Genomic DNA, 13,369 nt, shown 5'->3' with positions numbered 1-13,369 from the left:
TAGCAATCAATGTCAGCTCAAACAATATGTTATGTCCCTGTCCCTATATACTAACTATACTGCAAAAATATGAAACAGAATTCTTCTACGAGTTAGACTTATCCCTGGTGTTCACAAATTTAAATTCACTCTCAAAGGATACCTCTTCAAGCCCTGGCTGTGTTTATGGCACTATCCACTTTGGCAGTACTTTAGCTGGGTGGGAGGTTGGTATAATGGTCAAAGTGTTTACCTTACACAAGGTGCAGAGTTTGATTCTTACATGGGGTAATTGGCCAAGCTTAAAATGGCCTACAAGAGCAGTTAGCCTAGTACTAATCTATGAACCTATTTATCATTTACCTCATTTTAATCATTTCTGTTTCCCACTCTCTATTTTGTTAAACTTTTATCCCATATCATAACCCCATTACTACACTACCTCCCACTTTTGTTTTTCTTTTTCCTTCACTCTGTAAAAATGCGTCACACAAATTTTTTTCTAACTACTCATTAGACTCTTGTACCTAATTTATTGGACTTACCATGAATGTCATAAAATTATATTTTGTATCATTTTCTGTTTGCATCTGAAGACTTTGTTTTGTAACTAACATTTTACTGTTATGTATATGTTGGAGCTTTTCTCCCAGGGCCTCTACTGAAAATGGGAATGCCAGTCATCCTTGTTGGACTTTCCAGTTTATCGGATTCAAAATAAAATAAATATTAAGAATTGTTAAAATCTGGACATTTTATTATCAACAAGTAGTAGCACTAAATGAGCATAATAGCTAGTAACTATTATAATGTAAGACTGCTGCTTTTAAAAAATCCCTAAAATTACATTTAGTGTCTAACTGACGATGCTCTTGTACCCCACTAAAAAATCCCAACACCTAACTTCCCACTATGGAACCTCCCTATTTCTATTCTCTAATCTCTCCCACTCTTTTCTCTGTACCGTCTCACCCCTCCTCTCTCCAGCTTTTCATCCAGATACAGTCTGCTCACTGGCTTCTCCCTGTAATTTACACCCCTCTACTTTGAATCCTACTCACTCACACGTAGATACTATTGTCTTTCTGTACTCATCTATACTGCTAAGAGACTTGCTTCTTCTACTCTTAACTTTCATACTTCTGTTTCCATTTATACTGTCACTTAAAAACAAAACCAAAAAAAAAATGATTATGTATTTTCTAGGTATTATTGGAATGCCATCTCTGCAGATTGTCTTATCCTTTCTACTGTTTGTATATTTTTATATATCAGCAACTGTTCTAATTGTATATAGTACTACATTTGTTTTATTCATGTATCTACAATGTTTTATTTTGTTAATTGTATGTAATAATGTAGAGCTTTTCTCCCCGGGCCTCCACTGAAAATGGGCTCCTCCAGGCCCAGTGGACTTTCCCAGTCAACAAATGCAATAAATAAATAAATAAATAAATAATGAAAAGTCCTTACTTACATGCTGCAGTCAATGCGCTGCTTAAGTAGAATTTAGCTGCAGCATATTCTATACATAAGTATCATTAAAAAAAAGATCCCCATATGTTTACAGACATTGATGATTTAAACCTAGAATGTTGATGACTTGCTGGAGTTAATATCTTGCAATTATGCATCTTGGAAACACTTGTGTTTATTGATGGCAGTAAACCTGCCATGCTTATTGATGTGGTACTGTTTCAGCTGGCAACCTCTAATCAGCAGTTTTATTAGCATGTCTTTTAAGATGTTTTGTTCTGTCCTGTATAACCTTAATTCATTGCTAAATTTAATTATTTATCATGTTTGTTCACTGCATTGGGTGAGCTAGTCTGCAGACATTTTCAGTCACAACCTGGGCTTGCTGTTGCACACAAGTCAACATAAAAATTAATTATAAACTGAAATATATCTTATGTGATAATCCAGTAAGAGCAGGAAGAAAAATGATTCATAGGAACAGCTTTATGTACAGAGAATTAATATTATAAAGTACTTAACCGAGTATGTTTAACACTGACTTTTTTTTTCTACAGGGAAGCTTTTATCATTTTATTTATGTATTTGTTTGTTTCAATTATTAGCATTCCACAAAGCTGGCAGGCAGGATGAGGCTGTGAAAGTGCTGGAACAGCTGACACAGAATGCAGTGGTTGAAAGCAGATTTAATGATGCTGCTTATTATTACTGGATGCTGTCCATGCAGTGTCTGGACATAGCACAAGGTAAGTAAATTATATGGTAGTATTTACCTTACTTGTTTAATAACAGATGTTATGTGATCCTATCTCGCCTACATTCTGTACTGATGGGCTCGGAGCCGATCCCTCGGCTCCGACTCGGCACGCTATGCTATAGAGCGAGGCCTCTTATTGGCTGAGCTATTTCTTATCCCAGGATGCACCACCAATAATCCCCCAGATCTCGTTTGCCGCTTACAAGCTAAGACGTGGTCTCAACTTGGCTGGGCTAAGTACTAATTTATTTAGACTTTTCCTGTCAGGAATTTGCTTGTTTTCAACCCAAAAGCTGTTTTAACAGCTATTGTTGTGATACGTGTGTGTTTTTGGTGATTTTGTTGAGAAAGTTGTTCTTTTTGTTAAGGGAAGGTTTCCCGTTTTAGTTAGAGGGGCCTTCCCCTTTTGCTATTCTAGCGTTTATTTGTGGGTCAAGTACCCGTTTTAGTTAGAGGGTCTTGACCCTCTCTTTCTGTGTTTTTCTTGTGCAACTGTGTTATTGTGTAAAAAAAAAAAAAAAAAAACTTTATAATTTGAACTTAAACTAGCTAGTTTTTCGTGTTTTCTTAGATAGCTGTGTTTTTCTCTTTAGTCATGTCCAAAGAGCATAAACCCTCCGGGTTTAAAAAATGCACGAGGTGTGGTTTTAAGATGTCCATAACGGAAGACCACTCCTCGTGCGTTTACTGTTTAGGCGCCAAGCACCTACAAGAATCTTGTAGCGTGTGTCACGCCTTCTCATCAAGGGTCCTCCAGGAGAGGAAAAACAAATTAATCCTTAAGGGGTTAATCAAGCCATCCTTCGAGGAGGCTTTATCTTTGTCTCCCTCTCCTTCAAAAAAGAAGAAAGCGTCGGCTCCGACCAGTCATTCGGAACCGACTGCCAAAAAACCTAGGCAGACTTCTCCATCGGCTCCACGGACTTCGGAGCCGAGGGCGGAACGGTCTGCCTCGATGCCTCCAGTCTCGACCCCTCTGGTTTCAGAGCCGAGGACTGGGGCATCGAGAGGCGGGTCACCTTCATCGGCTCCACTGATATTGGAGCCGATGAGGGTTGCCGGCTCAGACTCTTCCCCGGGCGAAGTGCTTATGGGCACCGAGGGAAATTGCCTTGAGATCTCCCTCGGAGCCGATAGTTATAGAATCCATTCGGAGCCGGTCCCCTAGTCCTTTGGAGCCGATGGAGAAATCGGTTCGGACCCGATCGGTATCGTCCAGATCATCCAAGATGTCTAATTCGGACATCGACAGGGTGCTCCTAAGACTCTTCCAGTCTCCGGTGTTCCAAAAGTTAGTTTCGGCTCCAGCCCATTCGGCTTCGGAGCCGATGGTCCACTTTGCTACAATGGTTCCTCCTCCAACAGCCACGGCACCGTTGGAGCCGGTGCTGGTGGAACCGGTGGAGGTTTTAGGGTCGGGCCCGACCCTTACTCCAACTCCAGCTCTTGGGTCGGAGTTCGGTACGCGGACTTCTTCCGTCGGCCCCGGGGGGGATGCTTCGGGACTAATGTTTTCGGTCCCAAGCCTTCCTCTCGGTGCGTCGGCTGCGGGGGTGCCGTCTGCTGTCGTGGCCACGGAGGTGGGACCCTCCCAGGATTCTGGTGGTCCCGCCTTCAGGGCTATGAGGAGTGCGTTAGCCAAATCATCTTTGGCTACCTCCACGGTCTCCCCAGCTCCTTCCCTGCATACCGAGACTGGGTCTTTGGCAGTCCCCCTGTCCTTAGACAGCGGAGCCCCGGGGCCTGAAGTTACCCCCACTGGGGTGTCCCCCCCTCCTGGAGGTCCTTCTGAAGCCTCTTCGGAAGAACCCCCCAGGAAAAGATCGTGCAAGAGGAAGCACGTTGACTCCCCTGATGAGTCTCTTACATCAGACACTGATCTCGATGATGCAGAGGGGTCCCCCAAGTCGTCCTCGGATGATGTCTCCTTTGCAGACATCCTGGAAGCCCTTAAACAACGAGGCGGCTGGCAGTCCACACCCCCTTCTGCTGATGAGTCGGTGTTCCTTAAGGCCTTCGGGGCTCAGCCCTCCGCCTCCTGGGTGTCTCCGCCCTTCGACGAGCTCTTGGATTTGATCTGTCGAAGGCGTGGGAACACCAGACTCTGTGGAACCGGTGCCTGCTCGTCCGAATAAGTTCCTCGGCACCCCCTGAAAAGAGTTTCTAACTAAAGGTGTGGCTGTAGATGCTTTGGTGGTGGCATCTGCTACCCAGCAAGATGTAGCAGAGGCTTCGACGTCCGTCCGTCCTCCTAATAAGGAGTCTAGGAGCATGGATCGGTACGGAAAGCGCACCCTAAGTTCAGCGGCCTTTACATTAAGGTCCTTGAACTACCTTACGCACTTTACTAGATTTCAGAGGGATCTGATTAAAGAACTATCCGATACCCTCTTGGGTAACCTCCCTGAGGAGCTGGCCCAGACGGTTGGCTCTCAGCTGGCTACATTGTCGTCCATTTCAAACTCGTCCATGAGGCTCATTTCTTATGCGGTCGAAGGGGCGAGTAGAGCGGCGAGTACAGGCATTGCTCTACGGAGACAAGCCTGACTCCGCCTGTGTCATTTCGCGGAGGCCTTTAAGTCTTCCTTTGCCGACGCCCCCTTTGATGGGTCCTCCCTGTTTGGACCCAAGGTAAAGGACACACTGACCGCTGCGAACAGGAGGGTAAGACTCTGACTGCCGTAAGGGCACGATTTTCCACTCCCTTTCGGCCTTATCCCAAGGCTAAAAGAGGAGGGAAAATGTGGTTCCGTAGATCTCAGAAGCCTTACCCCTCTCAGCAGGAGGATCCCCCTTCCAGATGCAGGGGAGGGGGAAATTCTTCCGGAAGACGCTGTCCCAGAGGCGGCAGAGGCCCTCGCAACACTGGAGACCGCGAGTCCTTTCGTGGCTCTTCAGCTTTTCACAGTCCCTGAGGGATTGCCCGACTGTGCAGCTCCGGAGCCAGTCGGGGGTCGTTTCTCGAAGCACCTAAAAGCCTGGGAAGGTATCACTCAGGACCGATGGGTGCTTCGAATTATCGCCGGAGGTTACACCATCCCTTTCTCTCACCCTCCACCTCAGTCCAAAAAAATCCCGGACCCGCCACCCAGTCAACGGGATACTGCAGCCTCAGAAGTTTCAAAGCTGCTGCAAAAAGGAGTCATCCAACCGGTCCCCGCAGACCAGATCGAATTGGGGACTTACTCAAGATTCTTTTTGGTGCCAAAAAAGACCGGGGACTTGAGGCCCATTTTGGACCTCAGCATTCTAAACCGTTCAGTCAGAAAGTCCAAGTTCCGAATGGTCACCCTACAAACCATTCTCCCATTGCTGGAGAAAGGTGTTTGGATGTGCTCCATAGATCTCAAGGACGCTTATTACCATATCATGGTATATCAAGCGTCCAGGAGACATCTGCGCTTCAGCCTAGGAGGCAGTCATTTTCAGTTCCGCGCGCTGCCCTTTGGTTTCACCACAGCCCCCAGGGTGTTCACCAAGTGCTTGGCAGTCGTGACTGCTCACCTGAGAAGTCTAGGATTCCAGGTGTTTCCGTATCTAGATGACTGGCTCCTAACTGCCACCTCCAAGCATCTACTACTGCGGAGCCTACAAGCCACTATATCATTGGGCAATTCCCTTGGAATCACCTTCAATTGGCCAAAGTCTGTGTTGCTGCCATCTCAACGAATAAGATTCATAGGGGTAGAGATAGACTCAAACCGAATGCGGGTCTATCTACCTACAGACAGAATACAAACCTTACAGACTCAAGTTCGAGCCTTACTTCCCAGATCCAAAGCCCCAGCCAGAATGGTCCTGCAGCTATTGGGATCCATGTCCACCACGGTTCTTCTAGTCCCCTTGGCAAGATTGCACATGAGAATTCTCCAGTGGCTTCTTTCAGCTCAGTGGTCCTTTCAGGAACTCCCTCTCAGTCACCTCATATGGATCACGGAAACATGCAAATGGGACCTTCGCTGGTGGCTAGTGCCCTCCAATTTGGATCAGGGACGACCCTTTGTTCCACCTCCTCCTGCGGCCACTTTGACCACGGACGCCTCCCAGATGGGGTGGGGGGGGCATTCCTTGGGCAGGTCAGTCCAAGGCAAATGGCACCCAGAAGAGACCCTACTTCATATCAACATCCTAGAAATGAGGGCAGTGCTTCTGTCCCTTCAAGCCCTTCACGATTACCTCCCTCAGGGCGTAATTGTCGTTCACTCAGACAACATGTCAGTTGTCTGGTACCTGAACAAACAGGGAGGGACCAGATCCTATCCTCTTTGCAGAGAGGCCATGAGAGTCTGGGAATGGGCAGTCTCGACCAAACGCTTTCTAGTGGCTACTCATATCCCGGGCAAGTCCAATGTGATAGCCGACAGACTGAGCAGAACCATCCTCTCTCCTCACGAATGGTCTCTGAACATGACAGTTGCAAGTCAGATTTTCAGCAAATGGGGAGTTCCGTGTTGCGACCTCTTGGCGACTGCACTAAGTGCAGTGCAAAGAATTCTTCTCCCTAACCCCGGCTCCTGGGAAGAGCCCCATGGACGCACTAGCCCGTCCTTGGCCCACCGGCTTGCTTTATTCCTTCCCCCCAGTTCCTCTCCTTCCCAGGGTGATCCAAAAGGCATCTCTCTTGGGGAGCAAAATGATCTTAGTTGCTCCTTACTGGCCTCGTCAAGTATGGTTTCCCTATCTTCGGAAATATGCTCTGGAAGGTCCATGGTTCCTGGATCAGATCCCAGACCTTTTGGTTCATCAGTCGGGACTATTCCACCAGTCCCTGCACACCTTAAAATTGACGGCTTGGCTCCTCCTCTTCCGACTATAGTCAGGAGTCATACATTGGATCCAGAGGTTGTACACATATTATCTTCGGCCCATAAGTCTGCTACAAAGAAACTGTATTCTAGCAAATGGAAAAGATTTGCTATTTGGGCTCAACTCCGGGGCCTGGACCCCATCTCTATTCCCGTGGCAGAAGTACTAAAATTTTTAACTTCTCTTTTCAATCAAGGCTCTTCAGTCTCTACCATCAAGGTTCAATTGGCAGCGATTTCCAATTTTCACGAATCTGTAAACCCACCTTTAATGAGCAACAGATTGTGTAAGACCTTCTTGAAAGGTGCTGCGCTGTTAAGACCTCCGATTTCTCATCCTGCTCCTCCATGGGATCTCGATGTGCTGTTACGCGCCTTAACTTCCTCCCCCTTTGAACCGGCAGTTACATGTGATCTAAAATTTCTATCGTGGAAGACTGCTTTTCTGGTGGCGATTACTTCTGCCAGAAGAGTTTCAGAGCTTCAAGCTTTGTCTGTAAAACCCCCGTACTTGGTTTTTCACAAAGACAGAGTATCTCTCAGGCCAAATCCTTCCTTTGTCCCTAAAGTTTGCTCCAGTTTCTGCCTACAATAATCGTTAGAACTTCCAGTCTTTTTTCCAAAATATTCTAACAAAGCGGAATTCATATTCCACACACTAGATGTCCACAGGCAGTTGCGTTTTTATTTAGACAGGACCAAACAAACAAGGAAAACAGATCAGTTGTTTGTATCCTTTGCAGACAATAAATTGGGCAAAGCTGTCACAAAGGTCACTATTGCCAAATGGATCAGGGACTGTATTACTCAAGCTTATTCTTATTCTAACAAAGAGCTTACCACCTCTGTCAAAGCTCATTCTACAAGGGCTATGGCTACTTCGATAGCATTTCATTCTAAGCTTGCCATTAGTGACATTTGTGCTGCGGCTACATGGTCTTCCCGCACACTTTCATTTCCCACTACAAATTGGATGTGGCATCTAGAGGACGAGCTTCATTTGGTTCCACAGTGCTCAGGAGTGTTTTCCAATGAGCCACCCGGGATTTAGGTGCTAGGGACGCTGTCCCATCAGTACAGAATGTAGGCGAGATAGGATCACATAACATCTTTTAGTTATGTACTTACCATAACTTTAGATGTTTGGGATCCATCACGCCTACATTCCTAATAACCCACCCTTCTTCCCCCTTCCTTGGAGATCAGAGGATATCAGAAGGTCCGAATCCTGTTGTTTCATCTTGAAACATCTAACAATGTTATATAAACAAGTTGTGCATGTGTGCATGAATGCGGACAAACAAGATCTGGGGGATTATTGGTGGTGCATCCTGGGATAAGAAATAGCTCAGCCAATAAGAGGCCTCGCTCTATAGCATAGCGTGCCGAGTCGGAGCCGAGGGATCGGCTCCGAGCCCATCAGTACAGAATGTAGGCGAGATGGATCCCAAACATCTAAAGTTATGGTAAGTACATAACTAAAAGTTATGTGACATTGCGATTTGACATTATTAGTGCTTTGTCATTGGAATACAGAAGTAGTATATCTTTTTTCTGAAATCAGTGGTGTAGAGCCAGTAAATGGGCTGTGTCACAACTGTATCCTTGTGTTTTATCAGTGAACCAGCATATGATTGTTATCATTCATTGTGGGATTCAGAGAGGCCTCTGTGAAAATGGATTCCACAGCTTAGCAGTGTCATGAGATGGTCTGCTGCCTGGCATCCCAGTCTTTTACAGAAGGGAGAACTGGCATATGCATTATTTCAGTTACCATTAAAATGAACCATTCTTGGCCCCTGCCCTTAAAATATAATACCTGCACAATAGACAAAATTGTAATATGTAGTCTTTGCTGTGTCCTGTATGAATTTAAATTTGCAGCTCCACCTACCTTCTTGCATTGCTACTAGAGATTATATACAGAGTGCGTGTATATGCTGTAGTAACAAAGAAAAAAAATGTGATGTGGCATGTAACAGCATTATAACTGGTTTCCTAAAGCTAGGCTGTCCTTTCCAGTAGTGTCAGAAATATCATTTTTTTCAGCAGTTCCTGCCTTCAGGGAGAGCTGTGCCCCCTTTATGATGCAGGTTATGATGTAACCCTTTTGCATAAGCATGTTTGTTCTCTGCATCCAACAGTTTATTTATGTTGCTTGCACTGTTCAGATTTTGATGTTTAGTATTATCAATAAGCTTACTGTGCTCATGTACATTCCTGATTTTATATTTGAACAAAATTATTTTCCAGATTCATTTTCATAGTTATAGAATGCTTGAAGCAGGCTCTTTGTGTGGTCAAAGGCAGATGTTCTTCATATTGATCACTGCTGTAGTAGTCTGAGGTAAATGAGTTATATCCTGAATAGGGTATAGCGGTCAGTCAGCTTCCAAAGCTTCAGGACACCGTCCACTTGCCCAAAACCATTAGTCAGCTCAAACTGAGTTAACTAAAAAGACAGACTTGGATGCCAAGCCCTTCAAAGGTTTCCTTTGCCACTCTTCCTTGGGCTTTTGAGGATCAATGGTCAGTTAACATTGTTCCTTTGCTGAGCAGATGAGTTCCATTTGCAGGAGAAACTTCCACATTACTTTTAAAGTTGTTTAAAGTATGCTTTTATGAAGAACAACTATGTTTAAGCTGTAGAAACCTTTGTTTTTGAGTATCTCATAACTTTTATGTACTTTTAAATGGGAGTGCATTTTTTTACTTTTGTTGTAAAACATTTTTAAAGGTGTTTAAAATTAGTCTTTCTGTGAATGAACTGTGTTTATTTTACTTTTTGGAGCTGGGGAAAATGTTTAAAGTGCTTTTTACTGTGTTTTTGTGGGTGGAAAACATTAATGTTAATCATATTCATAACTGCAGCAGTAGCCTTAGCTATACGAGATATATCCTGCCAAGGTTATAACAGCTGTCCAGCTTCCAAAGCTTCATGGCACCTTCCATGTGCCCAAACGTTAAAGCTGAGCTGACTCAACAACAAGTTTAGACACCATGCCCTAAAAAGCTTTACTGCCACTGAAGAGTGTGCTCCTCTGAGGCTTTCGAGGATTGACAGTTTGTTGTGCTGTTCCTTTGCTGGGCAGATAAGTTCCCTTTGGAGGAAAAAGCTTCCATTTTATAATTTTGTTTATTATTGATACTCTTCTTTTCAGGAAGGTTATTTTAAAGCTAAGAGTTTGTGTTTTAATGGACTGTCACAAGACTGTACTGTACTTTTAAATGGGTCACACTTTTTTTCCTGTCAGTTTAAAAGTTGTTTGCAGTACCTTTTGTCCTGTGGAGAAATTGCGTATCTTATAGTACTTAATTTTTTCCCATCTTTGGCAAGTCTTTTTTGTCCTTTTCTTTACTTTAAAAAAAATCTTTTTTTTCTGTTTGGCTTACCTTATCAATTCAACATGTCAGATAAGCCATCCGGCTTTAAGAAATGTGCTGCTTGTGGGTTTAATCCTCAATTCAGATGCCCAGAGAGAGAGTGTATACTATTTAGGTCTTAAACACTCAGACATTGCTTGTGAGATATGCAAGTGATTCAACTCCTGTGCCATTATAGACAGGAAGAATAAATTGATTCTTAGGGGCTTACTTCTCTCTAAACATTCCTCTAGGGCTGTTGGGGCTCAAATCCCCAAGAGACAAGATAAGAAGGGTGACTCTGTGGCCAAAGTGTCTCATAAGAGATCCACAGGTCATCCTTTGCTTTGACTTTGACTTCAGCTACATCTTCGGAGCCTCTGACTAAATTTGCAAGAAGATCTGATCCGATTGTGTAGGATTCGAAGTTACAATCCAAAAGTTTCCCCAGATCCATTCAGAGCCAATCACAACAGTCTGCCAGACGTCATTTGAGGCCTTTTTCTACTGCTTCCTCTCTTTGGTCTTCCAGGAGCTTATCTGAGGCAGATGTGGATAGGATGATGGGGAAGTTCGTCAGGATGCAGATTCAAACGGGATCCCTTTTGGCCATGATCCCATTGGGTCCAGAGACCCTTCACAGAGTCACACCACCTATCATAGCTCCTTCTCCGATTCATGCTTCAGTTTCATAGTAGTCAGATCCGATATCCTTGGAATAGTCTTCTTCAGATCTAAAGATATTGGCTTCTTCAACCACAATGGTTTCTCAGTGCTGTCGGGCCCCGAGTACCTAGGAGCCGAACGATTCTCAGAGCTGAAGCATAGACGCTGGCTACAGGATGTTGGATTTGACTCCAGAGTTGTCAGAGCTATCTCTTCCCATCTGAGCATTGACGTTAGATAACTTGACTCCAACTCCCTCCTTGGGTGGTTTGCCTGTAGGACAGCATTAGCCAACAATCCACAAGCCTGCCATGTAAGATCTGTCAGTTTCTGCTTATCCCAAGCACTTCACTTTCACGGTAGTGGAGAGAGTATTCTGTATACCTAGAGTTCAGGCAACTCTTTCCACTTTGGATCTAACTTCCCAGTCTCATTTGATTGTGCATCCAGAGCCTAATTCATCCATTCCACTGGTATAGCCAGCCCAAACCAGTGTCCAGGCCACCCAGCAGGGTATCATTATGTCTTCTTATACCTCCTTGGAACATCCCACAGAGGCGGTCCCTCGAAAGAGAAAGTATCAAAATAGGCATTTGGACTCTCTGCAAGAGTCGGTCATTGAAGACACTGATTTTGATGAAGAGGAAGCATCCCCCAGATCTCCATCCAATGTCTCATTTTATGACATCTTAGAGCTCCTCAAACAAAGGGGTGGTTAGTCCCATGATAACCCTTCACAAGAGAAATCAGTGTTTCTGGAGGCCTTTGGGTCTAGCCCATCTACCTCCTGGGTGATTTCATCTGGAGATGAGCTCATAGATTTAGTCTCTTCACGGTTTTGCAAGGAACCAGAGACACTTGACCCTATACCCAAGAGACCAGACAAGATCCGTGTACCACATAAGGATCTACCACACTGGAGTAAAGTAGTACTTGTTGATGTCATGGTCATTGTGGTGGCTACTAGAAAAGAACTGGCAGGACAAACCCCTAACAGGAAGTCTAGGGCATTGGAGAGATTTGAGAAGTATGTCTATGCTTCAGTGACCTATGCTCTTAGGTCGCTGAATTATTTGGCACATTTCACAAGGCTTCAGAGATATTTGATCAAGGAGCTTATCAAATCTGTCTCTGGGACTGTAGCTTCTGAGGAGAAGAGTACAATTTCCTTGCAATTGTCTACCCTTCAGTCTGTTTCTAATTTGTCCATGAGGTGTATCTGTCATGCTGCTGAAGGTACCGCACATCAGGGTTTTCCATTAGGAGACATGCCTGGATGTGCTTGTGTGATTTTTGTCTAACTTTTCAAATCTTCTTTTGTCAATATGCATCTCTTTGGCAGAACTTTGTTGTTTGGCCCCAAAGTGAAAGACAAACTCTCTAGGTGCAAACAGGAAGGGAAGACCCTTTGTACTGTGGGCATATGCTTTTCTAATCCTCAACAGTCCTTTTCTAGAAACCAGCGAGGTGGTAGAAAGATGTGGATCAAGAAATTCCAGGGTCCCTTTCAAGATACATTTGGAGAGAGTTCCCGCAGGGGCAGAGGGGGGAATTCAAATGGAAGATGCCACTCCCATAGCAGAGGTGTTCTGCATATTCAGGGTTCTAGAGATTCCTTCTCAGACTGATCCTGTCAAAGCTCTTGAATGGAGGTCTGACTGCCCCATCTTTGGAGGCAGTCCGGGGTCCTCTACCGCTGCACCATAGAGCCTGGCTAGAAATCACAAGATTCATGGGTATGGAGAATAATATCCAGAGGTTATATCTTACCATTATCCCATCCCTCTCCATCAGTTTCAAAGAAAATTCCCAATGTTCCATCCATTAAGAGGGAAGCAGCAGCACCAGAAATAAAAAAGCTGCTAGAAAAAAAAGTCATCCAGGAGGTCCCCCCAGACCAGAGAGAGTATGGAACTTATTCAGGATTCTTTTTAGTGCCAAAAAAAGACAGAGGACTTGAAACCAATTTTGGATCTCAGCAAACTAAATCCATTGGTTCAGTATACAAAGTTCCTGATGGTCAAGGTTCAGTCCATTCTGTTGTTTCTGCAGAAGGATGACTGGATGTGCTCGATAGATCTTAAAATGAATAGAAGATCCAGAAGATATCTATGCTTCTGGCTCTGAGTCAGTCATTACTAGTTCAGAGCACTGCCCTTTGGTCTCACCACAGCCCCAAGGGTGTTCACCAAGTGCATGCCAGTCATAGGAGCTCACCTGAGACTGCTGGGATTCTGTGTGTTTCCATACCTGGGCAACTATCTCTTGACCATTCCAACCAGGCATCAACTAATTCAAGCAAGGGACTACTTATGCCAGCTGT

At 44.6% G+C, this 13,369-nt stretch overlaps 1 protein-coding gene across 1 annotated transcript in view; it reads left to right on the top strand.

Annotated features, from left to right (window-relative positions):
* Positions 1-13,369, top strand: part of IFT122 (intraflagellar transport 122) — a 2,412,356-nt gene that overhangs the window by 1,705,888 nt on the left and 693,099 nt on the right. Inside the window, exon 21 of the mRNA XM_044078630.1 lies at positions 2,061-2,201. Coding sequence (XP_043934565.1) covers positions 2,061-2,201 — 141 coding nt within the window. The remainder of the gene's footprint in view (positions 1-2,060; positions 2,202-13,369) is intronic.

This window comes from Protopterus annectens, chromosome 7.part1 (genome assembly GCF_019279795.1).
Source record: "Protopterus annectens isolate FY-2018-M chromosome 7.part1, PAN1.0, whole genome shotgun sequence".
NCBI lineage: Eukaryota > Metazoa > Chordata > Ceratodontiformes > Protopteridae > Protopterus > Protopterus annectens.
This window is presented reverse-complemented; position numbering and strand designations above follow the sequence as displayed.